This window comes from Procambarus clarkii, chromosome 26, assembly GCF_040958095.1.
Source record: "Procambarus clarkii isolate CNS0578487 chromosome 26, FALCON_Pclarkii_2.0, whole genome shotgun sequence".
Lineage (NCBI taxonomy): Eukaryota > Metazoa > Arthropoda > Malacostraca > Decapoda > Cambaridae > Procambarus > Procambarus clarkii.
In genome coordinates this window covers 26,815,957-26,835,675 of record NC_091175.1, presented here as the reverse complement: position 1 = coordinate 26,835,675, position 19,719 = coordinate 26,815,957, and the positions used below count along the sequence as shown (strand labels likewise).

Below are 19,719 nucleotides of genomic sequence, written 5' to 3'. Positions count from 1 at the left end.
ATTAGTCTATATAAATTTCAAATGTAGATGATAATGAAACGAATATATTCTTCAGAATGTAATTTTATGATTTTTTCTCATTCCCAAGATTTTTGTAATTTTTCTGATTGAATTCAGGTAGAAGTAGTACCCTAGGCATCCTTCAGTCTCGGGAGACTATGGAGTTGCGCCCTAGTTGTCAATCCTGGTGCAGCGTCTGGTGTGACTGATGAGGCCAATCCGAGAGTGGCAGTCCTTCCCACACCGAGCACAAACGAAGTCCGATTCTGGTCTGTCTTCCTGGCTACCGGCTTTCCTTCTCTGTCTCTTTGCCTCCGATTTCTTGGCAAGTGACTCCTCGAACTTGGAGAGACCTCTTTGAACGGACTGCCCATTTTCTATACACTTTTTCCACTTCTACTTTACATTTCTTCGTGAATATTGAATTCCTGGAGTCAGGACCCAGGACTGAGTGCATCAATTTCCCTTTCAAAGTTTTCTATGCTCGTGTTGATATCAGTTATATTGACATAAGCCATCGTGCTGGCCTCAATTGTTCCTTGATATCAAGCAGGTATCCTGTAAACTAGCCTACAGGGCGTAGAATATGGCTATAAGCCTGAAAATACACAACGTAACTGTCCCTATTTTCAGCTTGTTACAACTTGTAATAAAGGTCTTACATCTCGTTATAACGTTTTTGTGGCGTATTAGAATGTTGTTACAACTTGCTGTATTGGTTGTTACAACTTGTTAGGTGTTAAAACTTGTTCGAACGTTGTAGCAACGTCGTAGTTTAGTCGTGTCTTTGGCGGGAAGCCAGCGTGCAGTCGTCGAGTGTCGTCATAAGCCAGGGTCGACCACTGACGACACTAACCGCATTAATCTAAGCTGCTTCATACGTGGATGATGCGTTGTACCAACGTCCCTGGTCAGTAAAGAGAAGCTGTCAAGGGGCACCTCGAAGGACCGCTTGCCCCCTGGTCGGGCACCTCGATGGACCGCTTGCTCCCTGGTCGGGCACCTCGATGGACCGCTTGCCCCCTGGTCGGGCAGATGGATGGACCGCTTGCCCCCTGGTCGGGCACCTGGATGGACCGCTTGCTCCCTGGTCGGGCACCTCGATGGACCGCTTGCCCCGTGGTCGTGCACCTCGAAGGACCGCTTGCCCCCTGGTCGGGCACCTCGAAGGACCGCTTGCTCCCTGGTCGTGCACCTCGAAGGACCGCTTGCTTTCTGGTCGTGCACCTCGAAGGACCGCTTGCCCCCTGGTCGGGCACCTCGAAGGACCGCTTGCTCTCTGGTCGTGCACCTCGAAGGACCGCTTGCTCTCTGGTCGTGCACCTCGAAGGACCGCTTGCCCCCTGGTCGGGCACCTCGAAGGACCGCTTGCTCCGTGGTCGTGCACCTCGAAGGACCGCTGGCTCCCTGGTCGTGCACCTCGAAGGACCGCTTGCTCCGTGGTCGTGCACCTCGAAGGACCGCTGGCTCCCTGGTCGTGCACCTCGAAGGACCGCTTGCTCCCTGGTCGTGCACCTCGAAGGATCGCTTGCCCCCTGGTCGTGCACCTCGAAGGACCGCTTGCTCCCTGGTCGTGCACCTCGAAGGATCGCTTGCCCCCTGGTCGTGCACCTCGAAGGACCGCTTGCTCCCTGGTCGTGCACCTCGAAGGACCGCTGGCTCCCTGGTCGTGCACCTCGAAGGACCGCTGGCTCTCTGGTCGTGCACCTCGAAGGGCCGCTTGCTCTCTGGTCGTGCACCTCGAAGGACCGCTTGCCCCGTGGTCGTGCACCTCGAAGGACCGCTTGCTCCCTGGTCGTGCACCTCGAAGGACCGCTTGCTCTCTGGTCGTGCACCTCGAAGGACCGCTTGCCCCGTGGTCGTGCACCTCGAAGGACCGCTTGCTCCCTGGTCGGGCACCTCGAAGGACCGCTTGCTCCGTGGTCGTGCACCTCGAAGGACCGCTTGCTCTCTGGTCGTGCACCTCGAAGGACCGCTTGCTCTCTGGTCGTGCACTTCGAAGGACCGCTTGCCCCGTGGTCGTGCACCTCGAAGGACCGCTGGCTCCCTGGTCGTGCACCTCGAAGGACCGCTTGCCCCGTGGTCGGGCACCTCGAAGGACCGCTGGCTCCCTGGTCGTGCACCTCGAAGGACCGCTGGCTCCCTGGCCGGGCACCTCGAAGGACCGCTGGCTCCCTGGTCGTGCACCTCGAAGGACCGCTGGCTCCCTGGTCGTGCACCTCGAAGGACCGCTTGCCCCCTGGTCGGGCACCTCGAAGGACCGCTTGCTCCCTGGTCGTGCACCTCGAAGGACCGCTGGCTCCCTGGCCGGGCACCTCGAAGGACCGCTGGCTCCCTGGTCGTGCACCTCGAAGGACCGCTTGCCCCCTGGTCGGGCACCTCGAAGGACCGCTTGCTCCGTGGTCGTGCACCTCGAAGGACCGCTGGCTCCCTGGTCGTGCACCTCGAAGGACCACTTGCCCCCTGGCCGGGCACTCCAGAGGACCGATTATCCCTGAATAACACAAGAAGGACCGCTAGCGGTTGAAGCCATCGTCGGGCAGCAACTCACTGGCTGCTCAACGCATAACAGAACATCTCACATGCCGCTGCTTACATGATGTACTGGATAAAGTTGCAGCAAGTGTCCATACAGACTCATTATACATGCATGCTGTGAAACATTGGTGCAGTTAATTATAATTTGATATTCAGTCTTAGTTAATTCTTATGCAAGCTGGAAATGTCTGTGTAGCGAAGTGAAGTTTGATAATTGGGTCAAGGTATGAGCGAGAAAGTGACTGGAGAAAGTTTCTATCTCCAAGTGATTGGAGAAAGAAATCAGAGAGAGATTATGTTTATTTCTAAATATTTATATTAAAAAAATAGAATTATATCTTGGGCAGAAGGCTGTTAGCCTGAGCGACGTCACTAGAGGACGAAGGACCTACCTTTCCCAGGATGTAACCCCACAACACTGGCCTAACTCTCAGGTACCTATTTACTGCTAGGTGTACAGAAACATCAGATTTATGAAAATGCACCCAAATATCTCTCCATGGCTGAGAATCGAACCCGGGATCAATAGATTGGGAGCCGACTGCACTGTTAGGATATTGTCTCTTTCTGCAATCAATCAAGTTATGGGCTCATCATAGCCCGTGCTACATGGAACTTTGTTCCAGGTAGCGAATCTTTAACAACAACAACTCTTTCTGTCTCACGTAAATATGTTTTATGTTCATCAGTCGGTTCATTAGACATATTGCCGGAACAACCGTGGACATCTTCAAGAGAAAACTACATAGTTTTCTACAAGGCGTGTCGGAGCAACTAGGCTGTGGTGGGTATGTGGGCCTGCGGGCCGCTCCAAGCAGCAGCCTGGTGGACCAAACTCTCACAAGTCGAGCCTGGCCTCGGGGTGGGCTCAGGAAGTAGAACAACTCCCAGAACCCCATCAACCAGGTATTAAGCAGATGCGTTTAGATTCATAATATCATAACATTCTGTTGGCCAGTAGCACTAACATTCTCCTTTTGGTCATTTTCAGCTTCCTTCTTCGGCTCGTCGTACGTGGCTCTTCCCCTCCAGGAGGCCAGGAGCTCGACCGAGATCAGCTTACGGCTCAAGACACACCGTGCCGACGCCCTCCTGCTCCTGGCGGCGGGCAACACCGACTACTGCCTGGTGGTGTTGGAGGGAGGCGCTCTGAGGGTGAGTACATCACACAAGTCGTAAATGGCTTGTATTGGAACTACATATTGTTGAAAACACTGTAGTAGACAGCTTAATTGTTCCTCTTTTCTTCATTACATGCATTAAATAGCTTACAATCAAATTGCATCGTGCTTGTCTCTGCAGTCAGGCATGTATGCATACTTAATAAGGGGCTCAAAGTCAAAAGGTTTTGGATTCCTTCTCACATTGGCCTGCAGGAACATGATAAACTTGACGCCCTTGCTGAGCTTGTAGTATATGAAGACAGTGTTAAACTGAATTTAGGGCTATCAAATTGAACCCTTAAAAGTGTCATTAGATGGTAACTCTTAGATGAATCTCAAGAAGGTAGAATAGTACAAATAGGAACAAACAGATCCATTGTTCATCACAATGAAATGTGTCAAGTAAAACATGTGTATGGGGGAAGTAAAACATGTGTATGGGGGAAGTAAAACATGTGTATGGGGGAAGTAAAACATGTGTATGGGGGAAGTAAAACATGTGTATGTGGGAAGTAAAACATGTGTATGTGGGAAGTAAAACATGTGTATGGGGGAAGTAAAACATGTGTATGGGGGAAGTAAAACATGTGTATGGGGGAAGTAAAACATGTGTATGTGGGAAGTAAAACATGTGTATGTGGGAAGTAAAACATGTGTATGGGGGAAGTAAAACATGTGTATGGGGGAAGTAAAACATGTGTATGGGGGAAGTAAAACATGTGTATGGGGGAAGTAAAACATGTGTATGTGGGAAGTAAAACATGTGTATGGGGGAAGTAAAACATGTGTATGGGGGAAGTAAAACATGTGTATGAGGGAAGTAAAACATGTGTATGGGGGAAGTAAAACATGTGTATGGGGGAAGTAAAACATGTGTATGGGGGAAGTAAAACATGTGTATGGGGGAAGTAAAACATGTGTATGGGGGAAGTAAAACATGTGTATGTGGGAAGTAAAACATGTGTATGTGGGAAGTAAAACATGTGTATGGGGGAAGTAAAACATGTGTATGGGGGAAGTAAAACATGTGTATGGGGGAAGTAAAACATGTGTATGGGGGAAGTAAAACATGTGTATGTGGGAAGTAAAACATGTGTATGTGGGAAGTAAAACATGTGTATGTGGGAAGTAAAACATGTGTATGGGGGAAGTAAAACATGTGTATGTGGGAAGTAAAACATGTGTATGTGGGAAGTAAAATATGTGTATGTGGGAAGTAAAACATGTGTATGTGGGAAGTAAAACATGTGTATGGGGGAAGTAAAACATGTGTATGGGGGAAGTAAAACATGTGTATGGGGGAAGTAAAACATGTGTATGTGGGAAGTAAAACATGTGTATGGGGGAAGTAAAACATGTGTATGGGGGAAGTAAAACATGTGTATGGGGGAAGTAAAACATGTGTATGTGGGAAGTAAAACATGTGTATGTGGGAAGTAAAACATGTGTATGTGGGAAGTAAAACATGTGTATGTGGGAAGTAAAACATGTGTATGGGGGAAGTAAAACATGTGTATGTGGGAAGTAAAACATGTGTATGTGGGAAGTAAAACATGTGTATGTGGGAAGTAAAACATGTGTATGGGGGAAGTAAAACATGTGTATGTGGGAAGTAAAACATGTGTATGTGGGAAGTAAAACATGTGTATGGGGGAAGTAAAACATGTGTATGGGGGAAGTAAAACATGTGTATGTGGGAAGTAAAACATGTGTATGTGGGAAGTAAAACATGTGTATGGGGGAAGTAAAACATGTGTATGTGGGAAGTAAAACATGTGTATGTGGGAAGTAAAACATGTGTATGTGGGAAGTAAAACATGTGTATGTGGGAAGTAAAACATGTGTATGTGGGAAGTAAAACATGTGTATGTGGGAAGTAAAACATGTGTATGTGGGAAGTAAAACATGTGTATGGGGGAAGTAAAACATGTGTATGTGGGAAGTAAAACATGTGTATGTGGGAAGTAAAACATGTGTATGTGGGAAGTAAAACATGTGTATGGGGGAAGTAAAACATGTGTATGTGGGAAGTAAAACATGTGTATGGGGGAAGTAAAACATGTGTATGTGGGAAGTAAAACATGTGTATGTGGGAAGTAAAACATGTGTATGGGGGAAGTAAAACATGTGTATGTGGGAAGTAAAACATGTGTATGTGGGAAGTAAAACATGTGTATGTGGGAAGTAAAACATGTGTATGTGGGAAGTAAAACATGTGTATGTGGGAAGTAAAACATGTGTATGTGGGAAGTAAAACATGTGTATGTGGGAAGTAAAACATGTGTATGTGGGAAGTAAAACATGTGTATGTGGGAAGTAAAACATGTGTATGTGGGAAGTAAAACATGTGTATGGGGGAAGTAAAACATGTGTATGGGGGAAGTAAAACATGTGTATGTGGGAAGTAAAACATGTGTATGGGGGAAGTAAAACATGTGTATGTGGGAAGTAAAACATGTGTATGGGGGAAGTAAAACATGTGTATGGGGGAAGTAAAACATGTGTATGGGGGAAGTAAAACATGTGTATGTGGGAAGTAAAACATGTGTATGGGGGAAGTAAAACATGTGTATGTGGGAAGTAAAACATGTGTATGGGGGAAGTAAAACATGTGTATGTGGGAAGTAAAACATGTGTATGGGGGAAGTAAAACATGTGTATGTGGGAAGTAAAACATGTGTATGTGGGAAGTAAAACATGTGTATGGGGGAAGTAAAACATGTGTATGTGGGAAGTAAAACATGTGTATGGGGGAAGCAAAACATGTGTATGTGGGAAGTAAAACATGTGTATGTGGGAAGTAAAACATGTGTATGGGGGAAGTAAAACATGTGTATGTGGGAAGTAAAACATGTGTATGGGGGAAGCAAAACATGTGTATGTGGGAAGTAAAACATGTGTATGTGGGAAGTAAAACATGTGTATGTGGGAAGCAAAACATGTGTATGTGGGAAGTAAAACATGTGTATGTGGGAAGCAAAACATGTGTATGTGGGAAGTAAAACATGTGTATGTGGGAAGTAAAACATGTGTATGTGGGAAGTAAAACATGTGTATGTGGGAAGTAAAACATGTGTATGTGGGAAGCAAAACATGTGTATGTGGGAAGTAAAACATGTGTATGTGGGAAGTAAAACATGTGTATGTGGGAAGTAAAACATGTGTATGTGGGAAGTAAAACATGTGTATGGGGGAAGTAAAACATGTGTATGGGGGAAGTAAAACATGTGTATGTGGGAAGTAAAACATGTGTATGTGGGAAGTAAAACATGTGTATGTGGGAAGTAAAACATGTGTATGTGGGAAGTAAAACATGTGTATGGGGGAAGTAAAACATGTGTATGGGGGAAGTAAAACATGTGTATGTGGGAAGTAAAACATGTGTATGTGGGAAGTAAAACATGTGTATGTGGGAAGTAAAACATGTGTATGGGGGAAGTAAAACATGTGTATGGGGGAAGTAAAACATGTGTATGTGGGAAGTAAAACATGTGTATGGGGGAAGTAAAACATGTGTATGTGGGAAGTAAAACATGTGTATGGGGGAAGTAAAACATGTGTATGGGGGAAGTAAAACATGTGTATGTGGGAAGTAAAACATGTGTATGGGGGAAGTAAAACATGTGTATGGGGGAAGTAAAACATGTGTATGTGGGAAGTAAAACATGTGTATGTGGGAAGTAAAACATGTGTATGTGGGAAGTAAAACATGTGTATGTGGGAAGTAAAACATGTGTATGGGGGAAGTAAAACATGTGTATGGGGGAAGTAAAACATGTGTATGTGGGAAGTAAAACATGTGTGTGTGGGAAGTAAAACATGTGTATGTGGGAAGTAAAACATGTGTATGGGGGAAGTAAAACATGTGTATGGGGGAAGTAAAACATGTGTATGGGGGAAGTAAAACATGTGTATGGGGGAAGTAAAACATGTGTATGTGGGAAGTAAAACATGTGTATGGGGGAAGTAAAACATGTGTATGGGGGAAGTAAAACATGTGTATGGGGGAAGTAACAACATGTGTATGGGGGAAGTAAAACATGTGTATGGGGGAAGTAAAACATGTGTATGGGGGAAGTAAAACATGTGTATGGGGCAAGTAACAACATGTGTATGGGGGAAGTAAAACATGTGTATGGGGCAAGTAACAACATGTGTATGGGGGAAGTAAAACATGTGTATGGGGCAAGTAACAACATGTGTATGGGGCAAGCAACAACATGTATATCTAGCAAATAACAACATGTGTATGGGGCAAATAACAACATGTGTATGGGGCAAGTAACAACATGTGTATGGGGCAAGTAACAACATATGTATGGGGTAAGTAACAACATGTGTATGGGGCAAGCAACAACATGTGTATGGGGCAAGTAACAACATATGTATGGGGCAAGTAACAACATGTATATGGGGCAAGCAACAACATGTGTATGGAGCAAATAACAACATATGTATGGGGCAAGTAACAACATGTGTATGGGGCAAGTAACAACATGTATATGGAGCAAGTAACAACATATGTATGGGGCAAGTAACAACATGTGTATGGGGCAAGCAACAACATGTATATGGATCAAATAACAACATGTGTATGGGGCAAGTAACAACATGTATATGGAGCAAGTAACAACATGTATATGGGGCAAGTAACAACATGTATATGGAGCAAGTAACAACATGTATATGGGGCAAGTAACAACATGTGTATGGGGCAAGCAACAACATGTATATGGATCAAATAACAACATGTGTATGGGGCAAGTAACAACATGTATATGGAGCAAGTAACAACATGTATATGGGGCAAGTAACAACATGTGTATGGGGCAAGTAACAACATGTATATGGAGCAAGTAACAACATATGTATGGGGCAAGTAACAACATGTGTATGGGGCAAGCAACAACATGTATATGGAGCAAATAACAACATATGTATGGGGCAAGTAACAACATGTATATGGAGCAAGTAACAACATGTATATGGGGCAAGTAACAACATATGTATGGGGCAAGTAACAACATGTATATGGAGCAAGTAACAATATGTATATGGGGCAAGTAACAACATATGTATGGGGCAAGTAACAACATGTATATGGAGCAAGTAACAACATGTATATGGGGCAAGTAACAACATGTGTATGGGGCAAGCAACAACATGTATATGGATCAAATAACAACATGTGTATGGGGCAAGTAACAACATGTATATGGGGCAAGTAACAACATGTGTATGGGGCAAGCAACAACATGTGTATGGGGCAAGCAACAACATGTATATGGGGCAAGTAACAACATGTGTATGGGGCAAGTAACAACATGTGTATGGGGCAAGCAACAACATGTGTATGGGGCAAGCAACAACATGTATATGGGGCAAGTAACAACATGTGTATGGGGCAAGTAACAACATGTGTATGGGGCAAGTAACAACATGTATATGGGGCAAGTAACAACATGTATATGGAGCAAGTAACAACATATGTATGGGGCAAGTAACAACATGTGTATGGGGCAAGTAACAACATCAGCAGACTAACAGATAATGCCACATCTCGAATAAGACTTGGCTACAAGTATCTCTGGCAGTTGGGCTTGTATAGGGATCTAGATGAAGTAAAGTGTAAAGTGTGTGGACAAAGACAGGGACACACACACACACTAGGACAATTACATCTTAGACAATGACAATATTCTGCATTTACATATAGATATAAACTCACGCTGCATGAACAAATCCACAAGGGCCGTGGCGAGGATTCGAACCTGCGTCCGGGAGGAAATAGCAAATCATCCCATTATAAATTATAAATGATAAAATGCCTGAAATTCTTGCACAGTATCCATGTTTATCTTCTAGTAGATAAATATCACTATAGTGAGAAGATTATTAAATAAATAGCAGCTCTGCTATGACCTTAATGCCATACCTCATATCTAAAATATTTTTTGTATTAGAAAATTCCTCCCTTCATTGTATAATAATTTATTGTTAATACATAGATACTGTACTTATTATTTTTAAGTAGCTGACATTATAATTACAAGGTGTGCAGGTTACATGTACTAGTTAACGTATGATTCATCCCTGTGTCATCTAAACTACCGCTCCCAGGATGAGTATTGGGTGCACAATAAACTACCACTCACAGGATGAGTATGGGTTGCACAATAAACTACCACTCACAGGATGAGTATTGGGTACACAATAAACTACAATTCGCAGGATGAGTATGGGGTGCACAATAAACTACCGCTCACAGGATGAGTATTGGGTGCACAATAAACTACCACTCACTGGATGAGTATTGGGTGCACAATAAACTACCACTCGCAGGATGAGTATGGGGTGCACAATAAACTACCACTCGCAGGATGAGTATGGGGTGCACAATAAACTACCACTCGCAGGATGAGTATGGGGTGCACAATAAACTACCACTCGCAGGATGAGTATGGGGTGCACAATAAACTACCACTCACAGGATGAGTATGGGGTGCACAATAAACTACCACTCACAGGATGAGTATGGGGTGCACAATAAACTACCACTCGCAGGATGAGTATGGGGTGCACAATAAACTACCACTCGCAGGATGAGTATGGGGTGCACAATAAACTACCACTCCCAGGATGAGTATGGGGTGCACAATAAACTACCACTTGCAGGATGAGTATGGGGTGCACAATAAACTACCACTCGCAGGATGAGTATGGGGTGCACAATAAACTACCACTCGCAGGATGAGTATGGGGTGCACAATAAACTACCACTCGCAGGATGAGTATGGGGTGCACAATAAACTACCACTCACAGGATGAGTATGGGGTGCACAATAAACTACCACTCGCAGGATGAGTATGGGGTGCACAATAAACTACCACTCGCAGGATGAGAATGGGGTGCACAATAAACTACTACTCGCAGGATGAGTATGGGGTGCACAATAAACTACCACTTGCAGGATGAGTATGGGGTGCACAATAAACTACCACTTGCAGGATGAGTATGGGGTGCACAATAAACTAGCAGCCTCCGGCGGCAACAACCAATCAGTCGTAAGATGTTTGACAACATTGAAGGACGACCATCTTGTGATAAACAAAAGGTAATGTCTATGACTCTCTCCCTCATACTCTGGCTCTCCCACACCCGAGAGGTGTGTCTGGTCTGTGGTTAACTAAGGGGCCTGACGGCTGAGTTGACAGCGCTCGGAATTCGTAGTCCTAAGGTTCCGGGTTCGATCCCGATGGAGGCGGGAAAAAATATGGGAAGAGTTTCTTTCATCCTGATGCTCCTGTTCACCTAGCGGTAAATAGGTGCCTGGGAGTTAGACAGGTGCTACGGGCTGCTTCCTGGGGGGTAACAAATAGGAGGCCTGGTCGAGGACCGGGCCGCGGGGACGCTAAGCCCCGAAATCATCTCAAGATTACCTCAAGATAAGATAATCTACCATAGTTAAAAGTTGCGTGATGACCGAACACACATCTTAAATGAGTAGTTTGGTCACCATATCTTCAACCTGGTTATTGTGACTAATCGGCTACTTGTTAATTTCACACTCGGATTTACCGTCCCTTAAGAATAATGCAGGATAGACATATTCAGCCCGGACCAACCGGGCTGTGGTGGGTATGTGGGCCTGCGGGCCGCTCCAAGCAACAGCCTGGTGGACCAAACTCTCACAAGTCAAGCCTGGTCAAGCCTGGTTAAACCCATACGTCAACTTGTACACCTCTAATATGTCACCCCTAGTTTTTCACCTTCTGTTAGTATTCTTTGCTTTCCTTATTCCGAGCAGACCTTTAGCGGAACATATAAAAGGCTGTATTAGTGTGACAAGAAGTACAAATTTCCAGTTAAATACATGAACTCAAAACAAAAATCGATGTAATGGAAATATATTGCATGAGCAGCAAAGATTTAGAGCAGACCGGGCTTGGGGAGTAGTAGACCGGGCCGGGCTTGGGGAGTAGTAGACCGGGCCGGGCTTGGGGAGTAGTAGACCGGGCCGGGCTTGGGGAGTAGTAGACCGGGCCGGGCTTGGGGAGTAGTAGACCGGGCCGGGCTTGGGGAGTAGTAGACCGGGCCGGGCTTGGGGAGTAGTAGACCGGGCCGGGCTTGGGGAGTAGTAGACCGGGCCGGGCTTGGGGAGTAGTAGACCGGGCCGGGCTTGGGGAGTAGTAGACCGGGCCGGGCTTGGGGAGTAGTAGACCGGGCCGGGCTTGGGGAGTAGTAGACCGGGCCGGGCTTGGGGAGTAGTAGACCGGGCCGGGCTTGGGGAGTAGTAGACCGGGCCGGGCTTGGGGAGTAGTAGACCGGGCCGGGCTTGGGGAGTAGTAGACCGGGCCGGGCTTGGGGAGTAGTAGACCGGGCCGGGCTTGGGGAGTAGTAGACCGGGCCGGGCTTGGGGAGTAGTAGACCGGGCCGGGCTTGGGGAGTAGTAGACCGGGCCGGGCTTGGGGAGTAGTAGACCGGGCCGGGCTTGGGGAGTAGTAGACCGGGCCGGGCTTGGGGAGTAGTAGACCGGGCCGGGCTTGGGGAGTAGTAGACCGGGCCGGGCTTGGGGAGTAGTAGACCGGGCCGGGCTTGGGGAGTAGTAGACCGGGCCGGGCTTGGGGAGTAGTAGACCGGGCCGGGCTTGGGGAGTAGTAGACCGGGCCGGGCTTGGGGAGTAGTAGACCGGGCCGGGCTTGGGGAGTAGTAGACCGGGCCGGGCTTGGGGAGTAGTATACCGGGCCGGGCTTGGGGAGTAGTAGACCGGGCCGGGCTTGGGGAGTAGTAGACCGGGCCGGGCTTGGGGAGTAGTAGACCGGGCCGGGCTTGGGGAGTAGTAGACCGGGCCGGGCTTGGGGAGTAGTAGACCGGGCCGGGCTTGGGGAGTAGTAGACCGGGCCGGGCTTGGGGAGTAGTAGACCGGGCCGGGCTTGGGGAGTAGTAGACCGGGCCGGGCTTGGGGAGTAGTAGACCGGGCCGGGCTTGGGGAGTAGTAGACCGGGCCGGGCTTGGGGAGTAGAAGAACTCCCAGAACCCCATCAAGCAGGTATCAAGGAAGCGTATATATATTTGAGTGAGTTTGGATGGATATAAACAGTATATTTAACTATATATAAATATAATATATATAAAAGCGAAGACTCATACGTATTCAGAGTTAAATGGCAAGTTTTTCTCTGAATGCTCTGTGTTCCCTTCTCTGAGGCTGTGGGTCCCTATAATTGCATCAGAGGTGGTACCCCCCTACATATATATAAATATATATAAACTATAAATATATATAAATAAATATATATAAATAAATATATATAAATAAATATATATAAATAAATATATATATATATATATATATATATAAATAAATACATATAACTATAACTTATATAAATAAGTCTTCTGCAGTTTCCTTGATTCTTAAGGTCTTGTGTGGTTATAAACTAACAAACAGGTGGTGGATATGTGACTACCAGAAGATAAACGGTCAGTGTGCATGAAGAAGAGAACAGTATTTCGCACTTATCATCCCAAATATGCTAAAGCTTCTGGCACACTGGCCGCCACAGATCACAGGAAAGTTGAGAGATCTGTTCCTCTCCTGCAAAAATAAAAAAGGTCCACTACGGGCTCACCATAGCCCGTGCTACTTGGAATGTTTTGTTCCAGGTAGCAAATCTTAAACAATATCATTCCTGCTTAACTTTCGGGCAGAGTGTGTGTTGCGCCGGCTTGGTCGAGAGTTGGTGGGTCGTGGTGGGCTCCTGGTGTGCCCTCAGGTCTTGGTGGGCTACTGGTGTGCCCTCAGGTCTTGGTGGGCTGCTGGTGTGCCCTCAGGTCTTGGTGGGCTGCTAGTGTGCCCTCAGGTCTTGGTGGGCTGCTAGTGTGCCCTCAGGTCTTGGTGGGCTGCTAGTGTGCCCTCAGGTCTTGGTGGGCTCCTGGTGTGTCCTCAGGTCGTGGTGGGCTGCTGGTGTGCCCTCAGGTCTTGGTGGGCTCCTGGTGTGCCCTCAGGTCTTGGTGGGCTGCTGGTGTGCCCTCAGGTCTTGGTGGGCTGCTGGTGTGCCCTCAGGTCTTGGTGGGCTCCTAGTGTGCCCTCAGGTCTTGGTGGGCTCCTGGTGTGTCCTCAGGTCTTGGTGGGCTGCTGGTGTGCCCTCAGGTCTTGGTGGGCTCCTAGTGTGCCCTCAGGTCTTGGTGGGCTCCTGGTGTGTCCTCAGGTCTTGGTGGGCTGCTGGTGTGCCCTCAGGTCTTGGTGGGCTCCTAGTGTGCCCTCAGGTCTTGGTGGGCTGCTGGTGTGCCCTCAGGTCTTGGTGGGCTGCTGGTGTGCCCTCAGGTCTTGGTGGGCTGCTGGTGTGCCCTCAGGTCTTGGTGGGCTGCTAGTGTGCCCTCAGGTCTTGGTGGGCTCCTAGTGTGCCCTCAGGTCTTGGTGGGCTCCTGGTGTGTCCTCAGGTCGTGGTGGGCTGCTGGTGTGCCCTCAGGTCTTGGTGGGCTCCTGGTGTGCCCTCAGGTCTTGGTGGGCTGCTGGTGTGCCCTCAGGTCTTGGTGGGCTGCTGGTGTGCCCTCAGGTCTTGGTGGGCTCCTAGTGTGCCCTCAGGTCTTGGTGGGCTGCTGGTGTGCCCTCAGGTCTTGGAGGGCTCCTAGTGTGCCCTCAGGTCGTGGTGGGCTGCTGGTGTGCCCTCAGGTCTTGGTGGGCTCCTAGTGGGCCCTCAGGTCTTGGTGGGCTCCTGGTGTCTCCTCTGTACGTAAAAAGCTTCTGGCTCCTACTCTTCCGATGGTCAAAAAAAGACTTTTTTGTGCGTCTACCCACTTGAGCACATGTGATGTGGGTGGTCTGAGGGAGAGGAACAGTGTGTGGTGTGGAAGAGGAGGGTGGGCGGGATGGATGGTAAGAGTAAAGGAGAGTGAGTAATGTAATAGATGATGGTGAGGGGGTGTGATAAAGAATAGTGAGGGGTGTGATAAAGATTAGGTGAGGGGAAGTGACGTAGGGGTGACATTAGCGCTGAACCCCAGCACACAGGATGCATGAATCTCCTGACCTCTGACTCTGGCGTTCTCATGGCTCACCAGTTGTATTCAGAGGTGTCCTGGCACACTTGTGTACTCAGGCCAGGAACCCAGTGTGAATGGCACGCACGTTAGGACTAAATTATACGTATATTTTATTTTATCATCAATCTAATACACATTTGTGCAGGTCGCGCTGTAAACATGAAGGCAATCCAAGAGTCATCACACTTAGTCAACCTTGTTTGTTGGTATTTGGATCACAATTGGTAAGGTTGTTCACGGTGGCATTTTTCATGAAATGTTTTATTGTGTGTGTGTGTGTGTGTGTGTGTGTGTGTGTGTGTGTGTGTGTGTGTGTGTGTGTGTGTGTGTGAGTGTGTGTGTGTGCGTGCGCGTGTGCGTGTGTGTGTGTGTGTGTGTGTGTGCTCACCTAGTTGTGATTGCGGGGGTTGAGCTCCGGTTCTTTGGGCCCGCCCCTCTGCTGTCAATCAATCAATTGTTTTTTACTACACACACACACACACACACACACATCTGGATCTGGATGTTAGAAAGGCTGTTGGTCCAGATGGGATCTCACCATGGATACTGAAAAAGTGTGCAGAGGCACTTTGCTTGCCACTCTCCATAGTGTATAGTAAGTCACTGGAGACGGGAGACCTACCAGAAATATGGAAGACGGCGAATGTGGTCCCAATATACGAAAAGGGCGACAGGCAAGAGGCACTGAACTACAGGCCAGTGTCCTTGACTTGTATACCATGCAAGGTGATGGAGAAGATCGTGAGAAAAAACCTGGTAACACATCTGGAGAGAAGGGACTTCGTGACAAATCGCCAACATGGGTTCAGGGAGGGTAAATCTTGCCTTACAGGCTTGACAGAATTCTACGATCAGGTGACAAAGATTAAGCAAGAAAGAGAGGGCTGGGCGGACTGCATTTTCTTGGATTGTCGTAAAGCCTTTGACACAGTACCGCATAAGAGGCTGGTACATAAGCTGGAGAGACAGGCAGGTGTAGCTGGTAAGGTACTCCAGTGGATAAGGGAGTATCTAAGCAATAGGAAGCAGAGAGTTACGGTGAGGGGTGAGACCTCCGATTGGGGTGCAGTCACCAGTGGAGTCCCACAGGGCTCTGTACTCGGTCCTATCTTGTTTCTGATATATGTAAATGATCTCCCGGAGGGTATCGATTCATTTCTCTCAATGTTTGCGGACGATGCTAAAATTATGAGAAGGATTAAAACAGAAGAGGACTGTTTGAGGCTTCAAGAAGATCTAGACAAGCTGAAGGAATGGTCGAACAAATGGTTGTTAGAGTTTAACCCAACTAAATGTAATGTAATGAAGATAGGTGTAGGGAGCAGGAGGCCAGATACAAGGTATCATCTGGGAGAGGAAATTCTTCAGGAGTCAGAGAAGGAAAAAGACTTGGGGGTTGATATCACGCCAGACCTGTCTCCTGCAGCACATATCAAGCGGATAACATCAGCGGCATATGCCAGGCTGGCCAACATACGAACGGCATTCAGAAACTTGTGTAAAGAATCATTCAAAACTTTGTATACCACATATGTCAGGCCAATCCTGGAGTATGCAGCCCCAGCATGGAGTCCATATCTAGTCAAGGATAAGACTAAACTAGAAAAGGTTCAAAGGTTTGCCACCAGACTAGTACCCGAGCTGAGAGGTATGAGCTACGAGGAGAGACTACGGGAATTAAACCTCACTTCGCTGGAAGACAGAAGAGTTAGGGGGGACATGATCACCACATTAAAGAATCTCTAGGGAATTGATAGGGTAGATAAAGACAGGCTATTTAACACAAGGGGAACACGCACAAGGGGACACAGGTGGAAACTGAGTGCCCAAATGAGCCACAGAGATATTAGAAAGAACTTTTTTAGTGTCAGAGTGGTTGACAAATGGAATGCATTAGGAGGTGATGTGTTGGAGGCTGACTCCATACACAGTTTCAAGTGTAGATATGATAGAGCCCAATAGGCGCAGGAATCTGTACACCTGTTGATTGACGGTTGAGAGGCGGGACCAAAGAGCCAGAGCTCAACCCCCGCAAACACAACTAGGTGAGTACACACACACACACACACACACACACACACACACACACACACACACACACACACACACACACACACACACACACACACACACACACACACAGTCTTTCGACAGAGTTCCACATAAGAGGTTGTTTTGGAAACTGGAAAATATTGGAGGAGTGACAGGTACGCTTCTAACATGGATGAAAAATTTTCTGACTGATAGAAAAATGAGGGCTGTGATCAGAGGCAATGTATCGGACTGGAGAAATGTCACAAGTGGAGTACCACAGGGTTCAGTTCTTGCACCAGTGGTGTTTATTGTCTACATAAATGATCTACCAGTTGGTATACAGAATTATATGAACATGTTTGCTGATGATGCTAAGATAATAGGAAGGATAAGAAACTTAGATGATTGTCATGCCCTTCAAGAAGACCTGGACAAAATAAGTACATGGAGCGCCACTTGGCAAATGGAATTTAATGTTAATAAATGCCATGTTATGGAATGTGGAATAGGAGAACATAGATCCCACACAACGTATATATTATGTGAGAAATCTTTAAAGAAGTCTGATAAAGAAAGAGATCTAGGGGTGGTTCTAGATAGAAAACTATCACCTGAGGACCACATAAAAAATATTGTGCGAGGAGCCTATGCCACGCTTTCTAACTTCAGAATTGCTTTTAAATACATGGATGGCGATATACTAAAGAAATTGTTCACGACTTTTGTTAGGCCAAAGCTAGAATATGCAGCAGTTGTGTGGTGCCCATATCTTAAGAAGCACATCAACAAACTGGAAAAGGTGCAAAGACATGCTACTAAGTCGTTCCCAGAACTGAAGGGCAAGAGCTACGAGGAGAGGTTAGAGGCATTAAATATGCCAAAACTAGAAGACAGAAGAAAAAGAGGTGATATGATCACTACATACAAAATAGTAACAGGAATTGATAAAATCGATAGGGACCATTTCTTGAGACCTGGAACGTTAAGAACAAGAGGTCATAGATATAAACTAGCTAAACACAGATGCCGAAGAAATATAAGAAAATTCACTTTCGCAAACAGAGTGGTAGACGGTTGGAACAAGTTAGGGGAGAAGGTGGTGGAGGCCAAGACCGTCAATAGTTTCAAAACGTTATATGACAAAGAGTGCTTGGAAGACGGGACACCACGAGCGTAGCTCTCATCCTGTAACTACACTTAGGTAATTACACTTAGGTAATTACAGTGTGGATAGGAAGCAAGGAATCCCCATGGCGGGGAGGAGACCTGGGGAGCAAAGCTGGTAGACGTTATTGGCAGGAATTTCCTAACACAGCATGTGAAGGAAGACACTTGGGAAAGAGGAGGGGATACGCTCAGCCTATTAGACCTCATTTTCACTCAGAATGTAGGAGACATCGAGCATTTGGAACATGAAATACCACTAGGAGCCAGTGACCATTGTGTCCTAGTCTTTGACTACATGATGGAGCTTAAAATTGTGACCAAAGGACGAGAGATCCGGGAAAGGAGACTTGATTACAGGAAAGGGAACTACAGAAGGATAAGGGACTACCTGGGAAGAATGCAGTGGGAGGAAGAAATTAGAGGAAAAACAGTGCAAGGTATGATGAACCTAGTCATATGCAAATGCAAGGAAGCTGAAGAGAGATTTATTCCAACGGTAGAGGAAAAAAGTAGCAGGGAATATAATAGCCCATGGTTTAATAGACAGTGTCAGGAAGCAAAAGTGAGAAGCAGGAGGGAGTGGAGGAAGTACGGAAGACAAAGGACAGAGGGCAACAGGATAAGATGTAACAGAGCTAGGAATGATTACATTAACATAATACGAGTATCGGAAAGAAATTATGAGAATGATATTGCAGTCAAAGCGAAAAAGCAACCTAAATTACTACATAGCCATATAAGAAGGAAGATGTCGGTAAATGACCACGTGACAAGACTGAGGAAAACAGAAGGGGCATATACAGAAAGTGACAAGGAAATCTGCGAGGTACTGAATGCAAGTTTCCATGGAATGTTCACAACCGAGCCTGAGCGGCTCCCATTGTTAGAAGAGATTACCCTAGATGAAAGACTATCAGATATAGAGGTGACAGCAGAGGAGGTAATGCGACAGTTGACAACACTGGATGCAACTAAAGCTTTTGGACCAGAAAAAGTATCACCGTGGATATTAAAAGAGGCAGCGCAGGCTCTCAGCGTGCCTCTGACAATGATCTTTAATGAGTCACTTATATCAGGAGAATTGCCCAGTTGCTGGAAGGAGGCAAATGTCGTACCGATTTTCTAGAAAGGCGATAGGGAGGAGGCACTTAACTATAGACCCGTATCACTGACAAGCATCCCCTGCAAAATACTTGAAAGAATAATTAGGCTAATGTTTGTTGAGCACCTGGAGAGCATTGGGTTTGTAAACAAGCAGCAACATGGGTTCTGGACAGGGAAATCATGCCTAACAAACCCTTTAGAATTCTATGATAAAATGACAAGGATAAGGCAGGACAGAGAAGGCTGGGCAGACTGCATATTTCTGGACTGCCAAAAGGCCTTTGATACAGAGACTGCTATACATGAGACTGCTATACAAACTTGAGAGGCAGGCAGGAGTAAGCGGAAAGGCCCTAGCATGGGTAAGGAACTACCTAACAGGAAGAAGCCAAAGAGTAATGGTAAGGGGCGAGAAGTCGGACTGGCGAACAGTAATGAGCGGAGTACCTCAAGGATCGGTGCTGGGACCAATCATCTTTGTAATTTATGTAAATGATATGTTTACAGGAGTGGAATCCTAGATGTCAATGTTTGCGGATGACGCAAAATTAATGAGAAGAGTTGTGACAGATGAGGATTGTAGGATCCTAGAAGACGACTTAAACAGGTTGCAGAGATGGTCAGAGAAATGGCTACTGGAGTTTAACACGAGTAAATGTAAAGTTA

At 46.6% G+C, this 19,719-nt stretch overlaps 1 protein-coding gene across 1 annotated transcript in view; it reads left to right on the top strand.

The window, feature by feature from the left end:
* The first annotated feature begins 3,216 nt into the window (after positions 1-3,216).
* Positions 3,217-19,719, top strand: part of LOC123756874 (chondroitin sulfate proteoglycan 4) — a 261,088-nt gene continuing 244,585 nt past the window's right edge. The window contains exons 1-2 of the mRNA XM_069331572.1: positions 3,217-3,322; positions 3,530-3,693. Coding sequence (XP_069187673.1) covers positions 3,217-3,322; positions 3,530-3,693 — 270 coding nt within the window. The remainder of the gene's footprint in view (positions 3,323-3,529; positions 3,694-19,719) is intronic.